The sequence below is a fragment of the Apium graveolens genome, chromosome 3 (genome assembly GCF_009905375.1).
Source record: "Apium graveolens cultivar Ventura chromosome 3, ASM990537v1, whole genome shotgun sequence".
Lineage (NCBI taxonomy): Eukaryota > Viridiplantae > Streptophyta > Magnoliopsida > Apiales > Apiaceae > Apium > Apium graveolens.
In genome coordinates, this window is record NC_133649.1 from 23,596,786 (window position 1) to 23,617,799 (window position 21,014).

The 21,014-nt window shown below is 37.1% G+C and overlaps 1 protein-coding gene and 1 non-coding gene across 2 annotated transcripts; one reads left to right on the forward strand and one right to left on the reverse strand.

Annotated features, from left to right (window-relative positions):
- Positions 1-238: 238 nt before the first annotated feature.
- On the reverse strand, positions 239-345 carry LOC141716509 (small nucleolar RNA R71). The gene has a single exon (XR_012573216.1). It is a non-coding gene; the product is annotated as a small nucleolar RNA R71 (small nucleolar RNA).
- A 15,368-nt stretch (positions 346-15,713) lies between these two features.
- On the forward strand, positions 15,714-20,391 carry LOC141711996 (homeobox-leucine zipper protein HDG11). Its single transcript, XM_074514743.1, has 10 exons — positions 15,714-16,272; positions 16,831-16,948; positions 17,048-17,236; positions 17,404-17,862; positions 17,981-18,082; positions 18,164-18,373; positions 18,467-18,647; positions 18,744-19,015; positions 19,097-19,186; positions 19,526-20,391. Exons 1-10 carry the CDS (start codon positions 16,151-16,153, stop codon positions 19,916-19,918), a joined length of 2,136 nt encoding a protein of 711 aa, XP_074370844.1. The 5' UTR covers positions 15,714-16,150; the 3' UTR covers positions 19,919-20,391.
- The last annotated feature ends 623 nt before the right edge of the window (positions 20,392-21,014 follow it).

Consider the following 21,014-nt stretch of genomic DNA (forward strand, 5'->3'; position numbering starts at 1 on the left):
AGTTTGGGGTTCTTCAACGGAAGATCCCAATATGCACATTAGGGATTTTATTAAGATATGCGACACCTTCAAGTTCAAAGGTGTTTCTGAAGATGCTATAAAGCTGAGATTGTTCCCATTCTCTCTGAGGGACAAGGCTAAGAGCTGGTTACACTCTCTACCAGCTGGTTCGATTGCTACTTGGGAAGATCTTGTTCAAAAGTTTCTCACTAAATTCTTCCCTATGGCGAAGACAGCTGCATTCAGAAACGCTATTACTCAATTTGCGCAGCAAATGGGAGAATCTTTATATGAAGCTTGGGAGCGCTATAAGGAGATGCTTAGGAAGTGTCCTCATCATGGAATTCCTGATTGGATGATCATCACTTATTTTTACAATGGGTTGGGAGCACAGTCCAGACCCATGCTCGATGCAGCATCAGGCGGAGCATTATGGGCAAAGAGCTATAAGGAAGCTTATGATCTAATTGAACTGATGGCTGCTAATGAATATCAGTATCCAACCCAGAGATGTCCACAGGGCAAGGTAGCAGGAGTTCTTGAGGTGGATATAGCTACGACTATCACTACTCAACTAAAGGCGTCTATGAAGATCGATTATCTGGCTAACTATGGTGTTAAACAGATAATTAGTGTTTGTGAGCTGTGTGCCGGTCCGCATGCGACGGAGCAATGTGCTATATCTAGTGACTCGGCTCAGTTTGTGAGCAACTTTCAGAGATCGCAGCAACCAGTTCCAGACACTTATCATCCTAACAACTGGAATCATCCTAACTTTAGCTGGAGCAACAATCAGAATGCGATGCAACAGCCGTTCCAGCAGTTTGGAAATAAGCTATTCAACCCTCCTGGTTTTCAGCAACAAATTGCACCAAAACAACAACTCCAAATTCAATAACAAAATCATGATGCATGTCTATCTTCGAATGAAAAATCTGAATTGGAGGAGTTGCGGCTTATGTGCAAAAACCAGGCTCTTATATGCCAAAGCCAGGCTATTTCTATCAAGACTCTGGAGAACCAAATAGGGAAAATTACCAATGCCTTATTGAATCGGCCACCAGGAATGCTTCTTAGTGATACAGAAGCCAATCCAGGCAAGAGGGAAGTTGAAGAACAGGTTAACGCCATCACCTTAAGGTCTGGAAAGGTTGCAAGCCCCCAAATTCAGCAAGACGAAGAGCCTGAAAAGTCTCAAGTTCCAGAATCTGAAGTTTTGGCTGAAGAATATGTGCAGAAGGAAGTAGAGGTGGAACCAAGGAAGACTACTATGGAACACACTCCTCCTGAGGGTGATACAGGGGAGAAACAGATCTATCATCCACCTCATTTTCCTAAGAGGTTGTAGAAGAAAAAGCTGGATAAGCAATTTGGGAAGTTTCTGGAGGTGTTCAAGAAACTTCATATCAACATACCTTTCGCTGAAGCTCTTGAACAGATGACTAGCTATGTGAGGTTTATGAAAGGTATTCTCTTTCAGAAAGTGAAGCTCGATGACTTAGAGACCGTTGCTCTAACGGAGGAATGCAGTGTTGTGCTGCAACATAAGTTGCCTCTGAAGCTTAAAGATCCTGGAAGCTTCACTATTCCTTGCACCATCGGAAACTTATCGTTCGACAAGTGTTTATGTGATTTAGGAGCTAGCATCAATCTGATGCCCTTATCTATCTTCAAGAAGCTTGGTCTGCCTGATCCGAAACCAACATACATGACATTGCAACTAGTTGATCGTTCCATCGCTTATCCACGAGGTATAGTGGAGGATGTCTTGGTCAAGGTGGATAAACTCTTCTTCCCTGCTGACTTTGTAATTCTTGATTTCGAGGAAGATAAGAAGATTCCCATTATCTTGGGAAGACCATTCTTGGCTACAGGCCGAACTATGATCGATGTGCAAAAAGGAGAGCTTACGATGAAGGTTCATGATCAGAAGGTCACTTTTAATGTGTTCAAGGCAATAAAGTTACCCACCGAAAAAGAAGAGTGCTTTAAAATAGAGCGGGTTGACTCAGTTTTTGAAGATAAAGGAGGAGTAGAGCAACTGCAGGTTTTGAATGCACCTCCGTGGGAGAAGAAGTTGGATATGCCATTCGATTCTCTTGGGTTAGCAGAGCTAAAAATTTCTCAGGAGCGTCTCGAGCCGTTTATTGAAGATGCTCCCACACTTGAGCTCAACCCACTACCCGATCACTTGAGTTATGCATTCTTAGGTGCACCACATGATAAGGGCTTGGGATATATTTTTGATGACGTAGAGAGTGGCTGGACGGATCTTCCAGTGCCTACAGAGGATTCTTCTCATGCGCCACAGACAGTTGATAGGACTGGTGTTGGGGATGCGCGGTATAGAAGATTGACTAGGCGTATAGAGGCCATGCATGACATTCACCGTCATTTTGCTACAGATTTGACACAGGCTTTAGGTACTGTTGTCCGAGACACTGGTGGCGAGGTTGATTGGCCACCTGATCCTCCACCCGACGAGGGTGACTCTCCCGCTAATTAGGTATGCCTGAAATCCTTATTATTACCTTCAATGAGGATATTGAAAATTTTAAGTTTGGGGGTGATGATGTAAGGATTAGTAGTGTGTGTCCATATAGATTCATACAGATTCATGTTGCATATTTAGTTGTGGTTCATTCATATTTTTATATGATTGTTCATTTAGGACAAATTTGTTTATTTTTATGTGATTTCATATAGTTGCATTTGCATGCATATTTAGCATGATCCCTTAAGATGAACTATGATATTTGATAAGTTGATGTTGATTTGAGTGCGGTGATGACGAATAGAGGGATGTTTAAGTCCTAATGAATTGATTTGCATGCCAGAAACAAATATTTTCACAAGTCTTATAGGGTTGCTTTTGATCTAGATCATGATCATACTTGTTTGTTGTTGAGATTTAATCACTTGGTTATATTTAGAATTTGTGATATTCTCATAATGACGTAAAAACACTGATTTTTTTTATTTGGAGAAAAACTTGGATTTCATTGCTAGTTTTTGTAAGGCTAGGCGTCAAATGGCTAGTAGCCGGCTCATATTTTTATGAGTAGTCTAGGGTTGAATAAGATGGAGCGAAACGCACTCATTCAGAAATTGTTGAAAAAGAAAAAAGAAAAAAAAAGTATGTGTTTATGCATAATTGATCAAGAGTGAGCTCTTTAATACTCGAGTTATTAAGTTCTAGGGGACTTTGTGCCTAGTGACCTAAGGCTTATATAGTCTGGGATCCGCTAACCTAACGCTCGCTACATGGGTATTATTGCATAAGTTTTTTTGGACCTCATTCATTGCACGGTCAAATAAGCATATTTGCTATGTGTTCAATAATAGTGTGAATCCTTGTATAACTCTAGTAGAAAGGAGGTGTTGTGAGTCATAATGCGTTTATTGTCTATTCTGTTTATAAACTTCTGATTGTTTCGATGATAGATAAGTTATGGTTATTGATCTAGTATCGAGAGATATCTGTTAAGCATTCCACACACGCACATTTCTGGTTTGTGAGTTGGTTTGTGGGATTTATTCGAGCTCTATTTAAAGTCATTACATTCTTAGAGGCATTGGCTTATTCATTTGGTTATGGTTATTCTAAGGGGATCGATTGCATTATCATTTAGTTGCATTCACGTAGTTGCATTCATGCATTAGGTTTGTTTTGTAGTTTTGAGTCTGTTTATGCTTGAGGACAAGTATCGATTCAAGTTTGGGGGTGTGATAAGTGGATTTTATATCCACTTGCAATGCTTTATTACAAGCTTAAATTGGTGTTTTGGACTCAAGTTGTTGGTATTTTGATTTGTTTTTGAGTTATTGCATTTGAGGTATCAGTTATATGAAGAAATGAGCTTTTAAAGGAAATATGATAAAAAGTGCTCAGAATTGGAATCCAGGGCCATTGTCAAGTTGTAGAGAATCTCAATAGCTTCGTGTGGGTAGTTGAATCGCCTAATTCTGACGAGTAGAACTCAAGTTATGGCCAAAACAAGATTCATCAGAATTTTTTTCAGAAGTTGTCTGAGCGCCCGCTCAGGAGAGCTGAGCGGCAGCCCAGAGAGCTGAGCGCCCGCTCAGGAGAGCTGAGCGCCCGCTTGATAAGGAGAGCTGGTCGCTGATTTCGCTGAAAAGTCCTTTTTTGAGTGGAATTTGACGATTTTAAGGGTCCAGGTCCACTACGGGCGTATATATACTTAAAGAAAAGGGTTTTCATCATCCGGGAAGATTAGGATACCAAGGAGAAGACCTAGAAGCACAGAACAACTCCGAAAAAGAAGATCTAGTTTTCAACTTGTGATTCTTTGAATTAGTTATAACTTTGGATGCTCATTTTCGTTCTTGTTGAACCTAGATCTTGTTTATTCGTACTTTGATTATTATTCAGTTTATTAAGACCTTGTTTTATACCATGCTTTCATTGGAATCCATGGTGACGATGAGTTCAATTATGGGCTAATCGTTGTCATGGGGTTCTAGTGGATTTACTTATGGATTTCAATAGTTAATTGTTTCGATATCTTGGTGTGTGGTGATTGATTGATATCCTAGTATTGGTTGTGCATATTCGACTTATGTGCGTAGCTAACATATAAGATAGCGTGTTAATCTCTATTGAAGCGACAGTGAATATAGAGATTTAGAACTTGCCATGCTAGCATAGGTTCATGTATGTGTATGCATGATTCGTAGGTAACTCTAACCGTTTTACTTGCCCTATGTAATCATTATGGATAACTTATGCTTAAATCGTTATGTTGTCAAATTCTATAGACATATAGGGTCTCAATATAATTGGTGCCTATTCAGCTTCTATCTCTTTTGTGGATGTCTGGTAGAATGGTACTCGTGCAACAAAAGTTGGCGTTTATCAGCTTCGTGTTATCTGATTAGTGTCATCACCATCACATGCTAAGGTTAAGAACAATAAGGCTATTGAATGAAGTAGTACTGAAGTTAGAATCCCATGTTTGTCATATATATTAATTCAACCATTCTTGTTCTCTTAGTTATAATTGTTAGTATAATCTCTTAGTTTAATCAAAACCCAATTTGTTATTTGTCTTAGCATTGAGCGATAACCATACATTGTTGCATAGGTGCATAAATTGAACTTAACCTAAACCAGTCTCTGTGGGAACCAATCTGATTTATATCTTATACTACTTACGAACGCGTATACTTGCGTGAATATTAGCGCGTGTTTTCGCCCTAACACCCGAAAACCTGTCTACCAGGGCAATTAGAGGGCTAATTCGACCATGATCCTGGTCGAACAGGATTCCTGGTCGAACCAGGTATAAAAAAAGAAGAAAAGAAAGAGAAAGAAAAAGAAAGAAAAAGTAAAAGATGGAAATTCCTTAAAATATTTTCTGAAAAAATAAATATTTTCAGAAAATAAGGGAAAAATCCAGAAAATTAAGGAAAAATTCCAGAATTAAGGGAAAAAATCCTAAAAATTAAGGATAAATCCCAGAATTAAGGGAAAAATCCATAAAAATAAGGAAAAATCCCATAATTAAGGGAAAAATCCAGAAAATTAAGGAAAAATCCCAGAATTAAGGGAAAAATTCCTGGAAATTAAGGATAAATCCCAGAATTAAGGGAAAAACCATAAAATTAAGGAAAAATCCCAGAATTAAGGGAAAAATTCCTGGAAATTAAGGATAAATCCCATAATTAAGGGAAAAATCTAGAATATCAAGGAAAAATCCCAGAATTAAGGGGAAAATCTCATAATTCAGGGAAAATTCCTGAAAATTAAGATAATTCCTAAATAATAGGGATTAAAGTAAATCGCTGTAAATATGTAGGTCGCTCAACACTTTACGCAAAACGATACCCTGTAAGGGAACGAATGAACTTAACTTCTGCGAAACCTAGTCACTGTTTCCCAAAAGTTGGGGGCAAATGATAGGGAATAAATAAATCTTGATTACGTAATTAATTACACATGATTTGGGCTACAAGGCCCAATAAGAAGATGTTTGACATTCAGACCAAAAATGTTAACACATTGATCAGGCCTGATGGAACAAAGAAGGTCCAAAACCCTGAATATTAATTAATTTCATAATTAATTAATAAGGGATATGTCAGCTGATAAGTTGAGTCCTAGTGGAGAAATAAATCCTTGTAGATTGGCCTCCAAGGAACCTAGTGGGATAAGGAATCAGCTTCCTACCTCTTAGGACTCCAAAGTCTATTCTAATTCTGAGACTTGTCCACCTAGTCTCCTAACCCAAGTCCAATTCAAGGACTCCCAACATCTATATAAGGGGCCTCACCCCACATTAGAACTACATTTTTGACTTGATCATTGGCAATCAGCAAGGTACGTAGGTATCTTGTTAAGGCAGATTGAGTCACAAAACACAAGAGCAGTCAAATCGAGCCTCGAAGCTCACGTTTCTTAGTGATAAATACAATAATTATTATACCTTAGTTTTTGATCCATAACAGTATCAATATTCCTAAAGGTCCCTAGTCGAGTATTATTATTAAGGGACAATAATAATGCATTAAGACTGGTGTGTTTGTTGATTGATGATCACATCTCATTGATCATAGGTATGATGGTACTAAAGTCAAAAACACAGGCAGATGTATATGTAAATGGTGCTGGACAGACCCAGTGTGAGATATTACATGTATGTTATGTCATAAGTAATTCTCACAGTGATAATGATGTAATGGTCCTTAGACCTGAAGTCATTATATTTATATAAGAGAATTAATATACATTGATTCTATTAAAAGTTATCCTTGACCGGGTAATGATAAAAGCGGACATTGGGTATATTATGAATCGTATGAGAAATATGAATGATCTACATGTGATTTAACCCTCCTATTTTAGGAGTGATATTATTGGCCTCTTGTGTAAGCTAGACTATGAAATACGTGGCCACGCTCAAATGTTGATTTGATATTATAGTCTACTCATTGATCAAAGAAACTTGGATTAAACTATGATGAGGGTGACACATTACATGCCTCTAGTTTAATCTATAATATTTGGTTAAAGGGATTATATTATATTGTACATTATTCACAAAAGGTTTAATCGATCACCGATTCAATTATTATTACATGGGTAGCAATGATGTATTACTAGAGTTCGCTCATTATTTACGATTTTAAATTAGATTTAAAATTCATTGCCAACGTAATAATAACCTATAGGGTCACACACTAAGAATGCTTGAAGGATTATTTAATTTAAATTGGATTTAAATTGGATTTAAATTATATTAAAGTAATTCAAATTATTTATAATATTAATTAAGTATGACTTAATTAATTAGATAAATATTGATATTCGAATTTACTAATATTAATTATGAAATTTATTTGTTAAATATTAAGTGAGACTTAATTATAATATAAATAGGAATTTCGAATTAATAATAACTACTAATTAGTTAAGAGTTATAATTCGTTTTTCTACTCTCTATATAATATCTCTTGTATGACTGATTTTTGGTGCGTTCAAGACTTTTACTAAAACCTTAGCCACCAAGAGATAAGATGGAGAGAGCAAGAAGAAATGAGTTTGTGCTAGTAGACATCCAATCCTTGAGTTCAAGCATTCGTGTGGATATCGATAGAGCGTAGATCATGAGAGCGGGATGCATGATGATTGAACAAGCTTTGAATCTCCATTAGTCAACTAATTGGTAAAGCTTTTTAAGGTAAACAATCTGATCTACGAATTAAATATATATTTTTCGCATGGATCCTGCGGTGGGTTTCGATAATTCTGATTTTTTACATTTTTAATTATTGTTTCTGTTGCGTTTATGTGCTCGAAACCCATCATCTACGACCCACATGGAGAAGGGTATGGAGCTCAGAACCGAGACCATTTTCTCTGGAGGCTGCTTCGGCACTATGGCGAATAATTGACATTATCTACATTTCTTTACATATTCTTTCGCATCAGCTAGCAAAGTCGGCCAAAAGAACCCTTACAGAAGGATCTTAAAGGCAAGAGACTGACCGGCCAGATGTTCTCCGTAAGTTCCTTCATGCACCGTCTCCAAGGCCTGTTGTTGCTCATTGGGATTCAAGCACCTTATGAGGGGCTGACTGACCGAAGGACGATACATCCTTCTACCATAACAGTGTAGCTTGATGCCTTGTGCTTTACTGTTAGAGCATCACTTCGGTCCAAGGGGATGATTCCTTTTTCCAGAAAATTCCGAATTGGGGTCATCAAATCGGTGCCTTGGTGTATTTCAAGGCAGTCCTTCCTTTCAATCGAAGGCGTCTTGGCTTCGGTGAGATAGATATAACCAGTCAGGCTCTGTGTCTCAGCTGAAGCTAGCCTGGATAGGGCGTCTACTCGACTGTTGTTCTCCCTGCCTATCTGACTTAGTTCAAAAGTTTCAAATGGCAGAGATGAATCTTTTACCTTAGCAGCATTAGTCTTCGTACGGGGGTCCCTTTACTCATATTCCCTTGAAAAGTGCTTGACCACCAGCATAGAGTCGCTAAATGCCCTTAAGTGTTTCACTTCAAAGGTCCGGGCGAACTTCATTCTAGCTAAAAGAGCTTCATATTCTGCTTCATTGGTAAGGGGAAAGTTGAACAGAATTGCTTGGCATATTTTAAACCCGTCCAGACTAGACAAGATTAAACCAGCTCCGCATTTCTTTTCGACGATCAAACCATCCACAAAAAGTTTCCATTTTCCCGGGATCCGAATGAGTTGTTCCTCAGGTGCGAGGTCCTTCGACCCCGAGAACGTGCATTTGACCATAAATTTTCCCAGTGCTTGAGCTTTGATTGCCGTTTAGGGGATGAAATCGAGGTCATATTCTCCCAACTCTATGGACCAAGCTACAACCCTTCCCGAAGCTTCTGGCCTTGTCAGAATTTTCTTCAATGGCTGGTCAGTGACGATCGGAATTATTCGGTCTTGAAAATAATGTCGCAATATTTGGGAGGCCATGACCAATCCATATGCGAATTTTTCGGCATTTGGGTACCTTGTTTCTGCGTCCTTAAGCATATGGGACACGTAAAAGACAGGATATTGATTCCCCTCATGGTTTTTCACTAGCACCGCCCCAAGTGTTCGGTCGGACATAACTAGGTAGAGCTGAAGAGTTTCCTTCGGATCAGGTTTCATTAAGAGTGGGGCCTTGATGAGATATTCCTTTACTTCTTCAAATGTCTTTTGACACTCGGGTCCCCACTCAAAATTCTTCGACCCCTTGAGCACGGCGAAGAAAGGGCGTGCTTTCTCGGCTAACCTAGAGATGAATCGCCGAAGGGCTGCTAATCGACCGGTCAGTTTCTGGATGTCCCGTATGCACTTTGGAGCTTCCATATTGATAACAACTTTGATTTTCTCCGGATTTGCCTCTATTCCTCGGGCACTGACCATGTAGCCCAGCAACTTTCCACTTGCCACTCTGAATGTACACTTATTCGGACTAATCCTAATGTTATTCCTTTGGAGAGTCTCGAAGCACTCTTTCAGGTCTTCGGCATGATCTTGGAATAGGGATTTCACGATCATATCATCCACATAAGCTTCCATGTTTTGGCCTATCTGTTCCTTGAACATTTTGTTCACCATTCGCTGAAATATGGCTCCAGCATTCTTATGTCCGAAGGCCATTTTAATATATGCATAGGTTTCCTTCGGAGTTATGAACGTTATCTTGGGAACATCTTTGTCGTTCATATAAATTTGGTGAAAACCAGAAAAAGCATCAAGAAAATTAAGTACCTAGTATCTGGTCGTGGCATCTATTAACTGGTCGATGCTGGGTGGGGGTAGTGGTCCTTTGGACAAGCCTTGTTGAGATCCGTGTAGTCCACGCACATTCTCCACTTTCTGTTGGATTTCTTGACGACCAACGCATGAGCCAACCAGTCAAGATACTCAATTTCCTCAATAAATTTGGCTTCCAACAGTTTTTCCACTTCGGCTTCAATGACCTTCTGCCGTTCGGCGACAAAAGTCCTTTTCTTCTACTTGACCGTTTTGGCCTCGGGATGTACATTAAGGCAATGATTAGCCGTCTTGGGATCTAAACCGGGCATGTCCTCCGGGCCCTAGGCGAACACATCATGGTATTGCCGAATAACTGCAATAACCTTTTCCTTCAGATCCTTCTCCATATTTCTTCCAATCCGAACTATTCTACCCAAATGCCCAATATATAACTCAACTTCTTCAACTTCGGCGGCTGGCTCGGCGATCGGACTTGAGAGATCCGCCCCAAATTTTTCCAGTTCAATATTCAGGGTCTCTCGGCTCTCACTTGGTTCAGTTTCTGCCCTTTTTCTTTTTCCAGTTTCATCTGGTTTTTCGTAGGCCTATTTTTTTCTAAGTCTTCCAGAATGATTATTCGGGCGGTCTTCTGATCACCCCTCATCTCCCCTACCCATTTTTCAGTTAGAAATTTAAGCTTGAGGTGGGGTATGGATTCCACCACCTCGAAGGTGGACAAGAAAGGCCTTCCCATGATAGCATTGTAGGGACTCTCAATCCGAACCACATAAAATTTCACTGGCTTCTCAATAGTATATGGCAATTTTACCAAAAGGATGGGAAGAGTGATCATACCTTCAAACTGTATTGGATGTCCTTCGAAGGCATAGAGAGGTGCTTCATTGCATGATTTCAATTGTTCGCCCGCCAAGTTCATCTTACAGTAAGTTTTGTGGAACAGGATGTTGGCCAAGCTGCCAGTATCTATAAGCACGTTCCAAATTTTATTCTGCCCGATGTGAGGATTGATGATAAGGGGGTCTTCATGCGGACGAATGACATCATCATAGTCTTTGGTGCTAAAGGTCATGGGTATGTGGGGCTTTTAGTGGCCGAACTAGTAGAGGTTGTATACTTGCATGACGTACCTCTTCTTCGCCGTCTTACAATCTCTATCCAGCACACTACTCCATAATTGTCTTCACTTTGCCCCATATCATGTCCCTTCGTTCAGGCTCTTCGGCTTTCGGCTCTTCCTGATTGTCTTTTGGCCCCGTTCTATCTCTTAGATCTCGGACTAACTGATTGAGTTCGCCTTATTTGATCATTCGTTCAATAAGCTTCTTGAGGTGGTATCACTCATCTGTGTTATGCCCCTTATCTCTGTGGTAATCACAGTACTTGTCGGGATTTTTCTTGTGATTTGGGACCTTCATCTTGGCTGGTCGAACGAACCTAGGCTTCCCTTTGATCTTGTATAGAATTTTGGAGATTGGTGCATTCAAAGGGGTGGATACAACCAAATCTCTATCTCGTCATTTGGCCCCATGATCGGTTTCCTTTCTTCCTTCTTTTCTACTATCCCTTCGGTCACCCCCAAATCTTGATCCTTCATATCTCTCTATTCGCTTCGAATGGTCATCCCTTCCGGAATCTTCGTAACCCCTGATATTTTCCATCTTTCTCCGAATATTCTCTCCCCTCACATAGATATAATTGAGGGATTTGAAGGGACAATCGTAAAGTGGGGAGCGAAGTTTTTTACCCTTATAGGGGTCCAGCCCCGCCGTAAGGAAGCCCTTCGCCTTGAATTTGTCCAGGTTGGTGACCATTCCCAAGCTCTGCATTCGTCATTTGCCTGCAGTGTACCAGGGCTTCAGTGTCCTTCGCCTTTCGGTACAGATGGGAGTAGTACTTTAAGAATTTTCTCTTCAACTGCTCATACGACCCGATGGACCTTAGCTTGAGGGACTTGTACCACATCGAGGCTGAGCCCTTCAGGTAGGTTTTGAACATTTTGCAAAGCATGATGTCATTATGACCCATCCCCATCATCAAAAGCTCGTACTTTTCACAGCGGTCCTCCAGATCGCCATTTCTATTGAACTCACTCATCTTCAGGAATTGTCTTTCCTCGCCCGGAGGAGGTCGGTACTGCTCAATTTCTTCGGTCACAATCGATTCTCGGTCGACCCTCCTATCGCCGAACATGGCCTTTTCCCGGACGAGTGAGTCTGATTCGGGATCCATCAAATTCTTCATCTGGATCAGAGGAGTAACGTTGTTTCGGTCGCTTTCTCCTGGGGTGCGAATCAGAGTCAGACTCATCTTCTTTGTCATACTCCCTTCGCTCTTTCCTTGACTCGGTAGTTACTACGGGCTCATCGCCCAGCAATGCCTCGCGAAGTGCCTTCTCCTGAAACTCAATCTCTTCTCTTTGGAGCTGTAAGGCTTTTAGCCGCAGTGCATAAGCCTTCATTCGTTTCGCCCTGGCTTCGGTCACCTTTTCGGCCTGATAATCTTTTGCCTTGCCCTTCTCCGCGGCTAGTTTTTCTGCACGGATCTTGAGAAGCAAAGTTTCCTCCACGAGAGTTAACTTGATGACTCATTCGGCGTCAACCAAGGAGGACGTTTGTCCCCCTTCGTGAGGAGTGAAACCAGGTGGTGGTGATTGTTTATGGACTGTGTTCGTCATCTTCTCAGTATCTCGTTTATAATTCTCGTATTTCCCATAAACGACGCCAAATGTTACACCCAGATTCCTTCGATAGGCATGAACAACCTTCGGTCTAACAGGAACAACCTTCAGTTATGACCTGAAAAGGAAGTGTGCGAGGCATTTTCCCCCCGATTCACCTCCAGTGTGAGAATAAGTGATATGGATGTAGAGTAGGTTTTCGAAATACAAGGAAGTAGAGAGAGTATGAGAGTATATGATTAGAATTGTCTTTGCCTTACTTTCCCAGGGGTATTTATACTCAAACTCATCATAAATGTTCGTCTGTTACATCTTGAGTAAAGGCGAACGGGAGGAGTGAAATGAGGACATTATGATTGGGGAGATTCCAACGGTAGGAGGAGCGATGGGCCTCGGCTTGTAAAACTGTATAGGCCTCCGATCCATAAACACGTCGGCCCAATAATATGATCGTCCAATTGACCTTCATTTATGGGGTCTTAATGGGCACATAGCTAAGAGGGAAGGACTCGTATTTTATGAACTAATTCTGTTTAATACATCCAATTTTAAACTCAGTAACAAAAAAAAATTAATAACCTTGACTAGAGCTTTGACTAATTTTTTTGCGCAATTTGGCGAGTGACCAAGTCCAACCAATTAGATGTTTCAACTTACAGCTCGACTCTCGCAGCTGGTCCTCGTGTTCCGAGTCTACTTCACAGAATTTATACGGACATAATGTATTAATAGCGGGGCAATTTGGTAATTCCAAACACCATGGTCGCCGGAAAATAGCAACTCCGGAAAAATTCAAGAAAATTGAATGCCATTCAGCCTTAAAAGCTTCCTAACTGTACACCTGACTAAGTTATAATCACATACTACGTGAATTGTACAAAATTTAATTATGTGGTACAAAAGTAATTATCTAGTGGGAGAAATCGTAGCAATAGTAATCCCTCTAATGGTGTTTCAGAATTTAAATGGATGTCTCCTTGTAATTACCCATTAAGGCTTCGTATCCGTACATCAAAATACTGTACGCACATCGTGTATGCATGGACCCTCATTCCTCATGCATGCGTAAATATGTTAACATGGTTTCATGGTTGGTAATGGTAACGTTTACACCTCCCGTCCTACTTAATTCTTAATATTACAAATATTTAATATTCTCTTTCTATATATTAAAGGGCAACCAAGGATAAATTTAGCTCATTTTAATGGCTGTGAAATTACAAGTTTACCCTTTTATTTTCAAAAATCACACAAATGACACTCATATATAATTTAAGCAAAAATAAGAAAAATTTATGCATAAACCAAGATTTAAACCCTTGATCTTCTATTGTTAAATAGATATCGGATTGTTAAGTTGATGTCGGTACCATTATCCTACATATCTCATTAAGTTCTATGTGAAAATTTTATTAGATAAATCATATTAACTCTTTTTATCACAATATTTTTTATTATTTTAACTTTTGAGTAAATAAAATGTTGTTTTATATTATTTATGTAACTCCTTTTTTTAGTTTTCGTAGTTTAATTTATAATTATATCTCCTTCTATATATTAAAATAGAATTTGTGACAAATTGAACTATTTTAATGGCGTTAAAATTACAATTTTACCCTTTTATAATGAAAAATTATAAAAATGCGATTTCTCGCACAATTTTTGTTTTGTTAAAATTAGGTATATCATTGTATCCACTAACAATCAAACCCCAAATCTACTGATCAAAGATTTCATATCACCACCATTGTGCTACATAACATCCTTACTTATATGATAAACCACATCCTCTCTTTTTATTAAATTCTTCTTTTATTACTTTATTTTTTGAGTAAATAAAATTTTGTTTATATTATTTAAGTGTCTCCTTTTTATTTAGTTTTTGTAGTTTCATTATAAAATTTAAAAAATGTCACCACCTCATATTTGTTTCCAATTTATTTCACTCACTTCACATTTATAAATTCTCTTAGTCTATATATATATATATATTAATATATTTTATTAAATAAATTTTTATAAAAGCAATAATTAAAAAATTATAATAATTTTAAAATAATATATAAATTTTTTGATCAATTTTTTACATCATAATATAATACACACTTTTAATTTGTCATTCATTTATATTATAAATCAATTTTAATATGATTTGTTATCAATGTTTTATATATTACGAATTATTAGGCAATTTTTTATTTAAAAAATATAATAAAAATATAAAATTATTATTTTTATTTATTCCCTGCATCCCCGTGGGAATCCCCGTTCCGACAGGGATCAGTAATGAAAATAATTCCCGTTTAAGGTTCAAGGTGCGTTCGAGAATCGAAGGCGGAGATTGTACTCCATGACCCCAAAGTGACACAATGCATATCCCTAAAAACAAACTTCAAATATTTTTGTTATAATGATATAGTTTTTAATTTTTATTAACATATAACTTATAATAAATATCTAATCTCAAAATTCTCGGGATAAGTTAAAATCGAACACTACGATAAAAAATAAGTTTTCACCGCTTAAGTTATCCAATACCGCTTTTATAATATGTATGGAATGAAAAAGAAGTAAGACAATCCAGTAAAAAGTTAAAATAATCATTTATTGTATTAAAAATTATTTTTATATAAATACAAATTCGTTCTAAATAATATTTCAACATATATGAAGGTCCTTGCCTTACACGGGTTTTTACGCTAGTTGGACATTATAATGAGTCTGAGGAAAGAAAATTGGTTTGAAGCAATGTGATTTACTATAATTATTATTATATATATATATATATTATTTTAAAAATATTAAAAAATGAATGAATTTTTTTGAGAAGAATAAATTATTAAAAAATAATATAATGGAAGGAGTAACATTGTCATTTTTCATTTGACACTGATTTCTAAAAACGGAAAGGATCTGATTTTATCATTAAAAATTGAACATTATTTTCAAATTAATTATTTTTATAACTAATAATATATATTTTATTTTTTAATAAATATAACTTTTAGCGTTAAAAAATGAGTTCCTATTATAAAATAAAATTCTGAAGGTGAGCGAAGGTGGAAATTAGAAGTTCTCTTAATCAATTGAGGTTATCTAACCATGCTTAAATGCTGGGATTCAATCAAGTTAGAATTGATTATGAATTTCCGAATATTCAAGTTTAATTTTGAAATAAAGTGAGCGTATACGTTAAATTACGTACAAGGGGATAATGGCTCTCTTACCAAGCTCATTTCTAAAACAACGGAAACTCTTTAATTACTCACCTTCCCCCCTCTCCTACCCCATATGATTTGCCTTGCTTTAATTCTTACTACTGCACCCTCTCTTACACTCACATCTCTCATCTCTCTCCTTTATTCTCTCTCTGCGTATTTACATACTCTCCCCACGCTCTATCAACGTACCAAATCTGATCAATTCATGGTGGAATAATATTATTTTCCGGCCGTTATGATATCAAATCAAATATTAGCCAAATCTAAATATCTCCTAATTTATTTTACCATTAACACCATGCCTTAACTCTTATTCGAATCTTTTTTTCTTTTTCTTTTTTATTTCTTCTACTTTCTTTTCTGTGTTGTTTTTATATCATGGGATTACGAGTGTTTGCCAAACACAAGTACTACAACTATTTTTACTGTCACTGTCTTCACCAGGAGAACACCACCAGTACTCACCGGAAACTTTTATTAAACTAACACTTTGTTATGGAGTTTGGTAGTGGAGCAGGAGGTGGCTCCGGCGATGACAACCATGATGTCTTGGATCCTCACCGGAGAAAGAAACGTTATCATCGTCATACTGCTAATCAGATTCAGAAGCTCGAAGGGTATATATATATATTTATAAAACTCCTTTTTAGTAGTTTTTTCTGTCAAATTTTTTTTTTTTTTAGTATATATAGTTCCACTGTGGTTCATGATTATGTTTTCCAAATTTTTTGTATGAAATTGTTAGAACTTGAATATAGCTAGTAAGTTTTAAATATTGATTACATTGATTAAACATAATTCTTACATATGTACATGTTTTAGGTGTTTAGGAGTAAGTACTTACTAATTTTGATCTTAAACCCTACCGAGGGTGCAATGTCCCTATCATCACTTCTAGGGTTCGAAACTTTGAATTCTGTTAGGATGGGGGGTGTGATAGGGTAAAATTATAAAGTAAAATTCATTTCGTTTTTTTCCTATATATAGCAAAAAGATTTATAGTTCTAAAATTCGTTATGAAGCATGATGCATATAATTTTTATACCTCCAATAGTGGAAGACATTGAGTGTGACATGTCAAATGTTACTTTCATAAGGAAACTGTTTTGTTTTTTTTTTTTTTTGGATTTACTAAGGTTGCTTTTATTTTTGGTAATGTATTCATGGCTATGAAGAATTTTTAAAGAGTTTCCGCATCCGGATGAGAAGATGAGAATGCAATTAAGCAGAGAGTTGGGTCTATCTCCTCGTCAGATTAAATTTTGGTTTCAAAATCGGAGAACTCAAATGAAGGTTCTTGATACATTTTGAATCTTTGATTTTGTTGGTGTCTGTTTTATGATTTTGCTCCGCTGTTTGTGGTATATATAAATGTTAACTGTATCGATTTAGGCACAACATGAGCGAGCTGATAATTGTGCACTTCGTGCTGAAAATGATAAGATACGATGTGAAAACATAGCAATTAGAGAGGCACTGAAGAATGTAATATGCCCTTCTTGTGGCGGGCCTCCTATTGGAGAAGATCCTTATTTTGATGAACAAAAATTGCACATGGAGAATTTGCATCTAAAAGAAGAGGTAAATTGTTTCTTGTTTTGGTTCTCAAATATCTAAACATTTTTATATGAAGTCTATCATATTGTTTCCAAATCCTAAAACATGTGTGATACCTGAATAAGTAGATTTACCTGATGAATTTTGCTATCAAAGTTCAACTAACATTGAGGTTTTGGCATAATCTGTAGCTTGACAGAGTTTCAAGTGTTGCTGCAAAGTACATTGGGAGACCTATTTCTCAACTCCCACCAATTCAACCTATTCATATATCTTCATTAGACTTATCTATGGGAAGTTTCGGAATTCAAGGAATGACTGGTCCATCACTTGATCTTGATTTACTCCCAGGCAGTTCATTGAACATTCCGTATCAGACATTGAGCATGACAGATATGGATAAGTCACTTATGACTGATATTGCTCGTAATGCAATGGAAGAATTGATCAGGCTGTTGCAAAGCAATGAGACATTCTGGATGAAGTCCATGGCTGATGGAAAAGAAGTACTTAATCTTGAAAGTTATGAGAGAATATTTCCAAGAGTTAATAGCCACTTGAAGAATCCAAATGTACGTGTTGAGGCTTCAAGGGATTCTGGTGTTGTGATCATGAATGGTTTGGCATTGGTTAATTTGTTCTTAGACTCGGTTCGTTCTTCCTGTTATTATTTTGCTGTTTCTATAATTTAGTATTCCTTAAACAATTGGATAAAACCTAACATGTTTATTTTTATACATCTATGTTGTTTTTGTTTTTAATTTTTAGAACAAATGGGTTGAGCTATTTCCCACGGTGGTCTCAAGGGCAGCAACAATCGCAGTAATATCATCTGGAATGATAGGCAGCCAAAGCGGTTCACTACAACTTGTAAGGACCAACAGTTCATGTTATTATATTAATTAGTTATAGCAAAAAAATATTAACTTTTGAACCTTGATAATATGGCAGATGTACCAAGAGTTGCAAGTGCTGTCGCCATTAGTACCAACTCGGCAATGTTATTTCCTTAGATTCTGTCAGCAAATCGAGGAAGGTTCATGGGCAATAGTTGATGTTTCTTATGATCTTCCTCAAGATAACTTGTTTACTTCTCCATGCCGAGTACACCGGATGCCTTCTGGATGCTTAATTCAAGACATGCCTAATGGCTACTCGAAGGTCATTATAATCTCATCTGTTCTAATATTATCGAAGATTAATTTGTGACTGCACTTTTCCAACTTAAATAGATTCAATTTTTTATATATATAGATTACTTGGATAGAACACATGGAAGTTGAAGATAAAGTTCCAATTCATAGGCTTTATAAAGAGCACATTAACAGTGGCTTGGGTTTTGGTGCTGAAAGATGGATTTCTACTCTTCAAAGATCATGTGAAAGAATTGCTTGTTCAATGGTCACCGGAACAACAACTCGTGATGTTGGAGGAGGTAGTGGCTCGTACTTCCTTCTTTATAAATACATATCTTTATCAGGAATTTTAACTAAATATTTGATATGTTGAACAAATTATTTCCTTTTTGTAGTTATAACATCTCCATACGGAAAAAGAAGCATGATGAAACTTGCTCAAAGAATGGTAAACAACTTTTGTTCTATCATTAATCTGCCTAACAGTCAGCAATGGACTGCATTATCTGGGACGGCAAATGAGTTTGAAGTTCGAGCCAATCTCCACAGATTTGCAAATCTTGGTCAGCCTCATGGAATGGTCCTTAGCGCAGCCGCCACTATTTGGCTGCCACTTCCTCCTCAAATTGTTTTCAATTTCTTCAGAGATGAAAGAACTCGACCTCAGGTACAAGTTTAACCCTTTGTAGTTCAGTACTTCCCATTCTGTTTAATTTTTCTTGTAAAATTTTGATATCCCCTTGCGTAGTGGGATGTTCTCTCGGATCACAATCCTGTCCAAGAAGTTGCTCATATTGCTAATGGATCTCATTCAGGGAACTGTATCTCTGTTCTTCGGGTATGATCAATTAGTTTAAGCAATATTTGTCACTTAATTTCCTATTAAATTTCTTACCACTGCGTTTAACTTGTTACAATTTTGAACTTAGCAACACCATAAATGTGTAGTTCACATAATAGAATGAGGGTCCATTTTGAACATCAATGTGGACAGCTATACAATTGTGTAGTTTTAGGTGTAGTGAAAATATACTTATATAAGATCTATATGATTGTTCCTTTCCGGTATGCAAGATAAATTTAGCCAGACCGAATATTTATGCATCGCAATGTTGTCATTACTTATACTGTCAAATTCTGAATACGTTTCAAGAAACTTTTATTAAATGATCACCAGGCTTTCAATACTAGCCAGAGCAACATGTTGGTACTTCAAGAAAGCTGCATAGACTCTTCCGGTTCATTAGTTGTGTACAGCCCTGTAGACCTACCTGCCATAAACATAGCCATGAGTGGTGAAGACACTTCCTACATTCCTCTTCTACCATCAGGATTCACAATTTCTCCAGACGGTCGGACTAGTACACTACAACAAACAGTTCATGAGGGAGCTTCAAGTAGTAGTTCCACGACAACGACAGGGTCACTTTTGACAATTGTGATACAGATTATGGTAAGTCATATGGCGTCAACAACAACGAAAATGAGCCAAGAGTCGGTGAACACGGTTAATAACCTTATCGGAAACACTGTACAGCAAATTAAAGTTGCCTTGAATAGCTCTACTTGAAATTAATCACCTCCTGGTTCAAGAAAATTTAATATTTAGTGGGGAGTTGAGTTTGGTTAGTTGAGGGCTCTCAATGCACTATCATCAATAGCTATGAAGTTCATCACTTATTGCTGCATGCATGCTTTTCTGCTACAACTGCTGGAGTTGTTTTCTCATTTTCTTTTTGTTACTGAAACTTCATTACCATTTTCAACTACTTCATAGTCTCATTTAATTTTATTTTATTTTAGTTTATGATTTTCTTTACTAGGAGAACTTTAGTTAATTTCTTTTTTCGAATATGGAATTCGTGGTTTGCAAAAGGGAGTCAAGAACGAACCATAGATGAGAGATTGTAGCTAGCTGTGTGAATTCATGTAATGTCTGTGCTGAATAGTTGTTATCATGTGCTTCATTTTTCCTAAACACAGCAAGGATAATGTATGGTTCGGGTATTGACTTCTGTTCATGGACTCTGTATTCTACTTTAATATATGCATGGAATTTTCAATTTTCTCCCCCTTTCTCCGGTGACACATGTGTATAATGCATGTACATAATTTGTGTGTATAGTTACAGACTTAAAGGAATGTTCTCAAGGTGGTCCAAGTTTCATATTTCACAAATAAAGGCCCTGTTTGTAAAACAAGGGCAAAAAAGATAAATTTTACGGTGAATTACAGAATTGGTGATGATAAGGACCACCTTAGACTAATTGTAAATTCGTTAGCTACCACTCCGTCCCCATGCCCACAATCCCCATACTATGCAGATACTGACACATACATAGAATTGTTATGCTGTATATGTCACGGTAATTGTACGTTTTACTCGTAGCAAACAATTTAGGTCAATATTAAATATTAGTGAACATATTTTACTTTGAACATGTTCAATGGTATTGTTTAAAATCTTTAATAATTATTCAAAATTTACCCAACGTAAGAATTATCTTTCAATGGGGTTGGATATAAAGATCGGTTATATTTTAAAAATAGTATGTAATAATTAATTTAAGTTGTTATAGATAGAAAATATTATTTCTTTATGATAAAAAATGATGTGTAACTTTGTTATAGGTCTCTAGAGGTTCACTGAATATAACCAGCATTAT

Excerpts from the sequence above, each read along its gene's own strand:
- LOC141711996 (XM_074514743.1), top strand. The coding sequence starts at position 16,151 with ATGGAGTTTGGTAGTGGAGCAGGAGGTGGCTCCGGCGATGACAACCAT. Across the intron at positions 16,949-17,047 it reads ATCGGAGAACTCAAATGAAG|GCACAACATGAGCGAGCTGA; the intron begins GTTCTTGATACA and ends GTATCGATTTAG. Across the intron at positions 18,648-18,743 it reads AACTCGTGATGTTGGAGGAG|TTATAACATCTCCATACGGA; the intron begins GTAGTGGCTCGT and ends TCCTTTTTGTAG.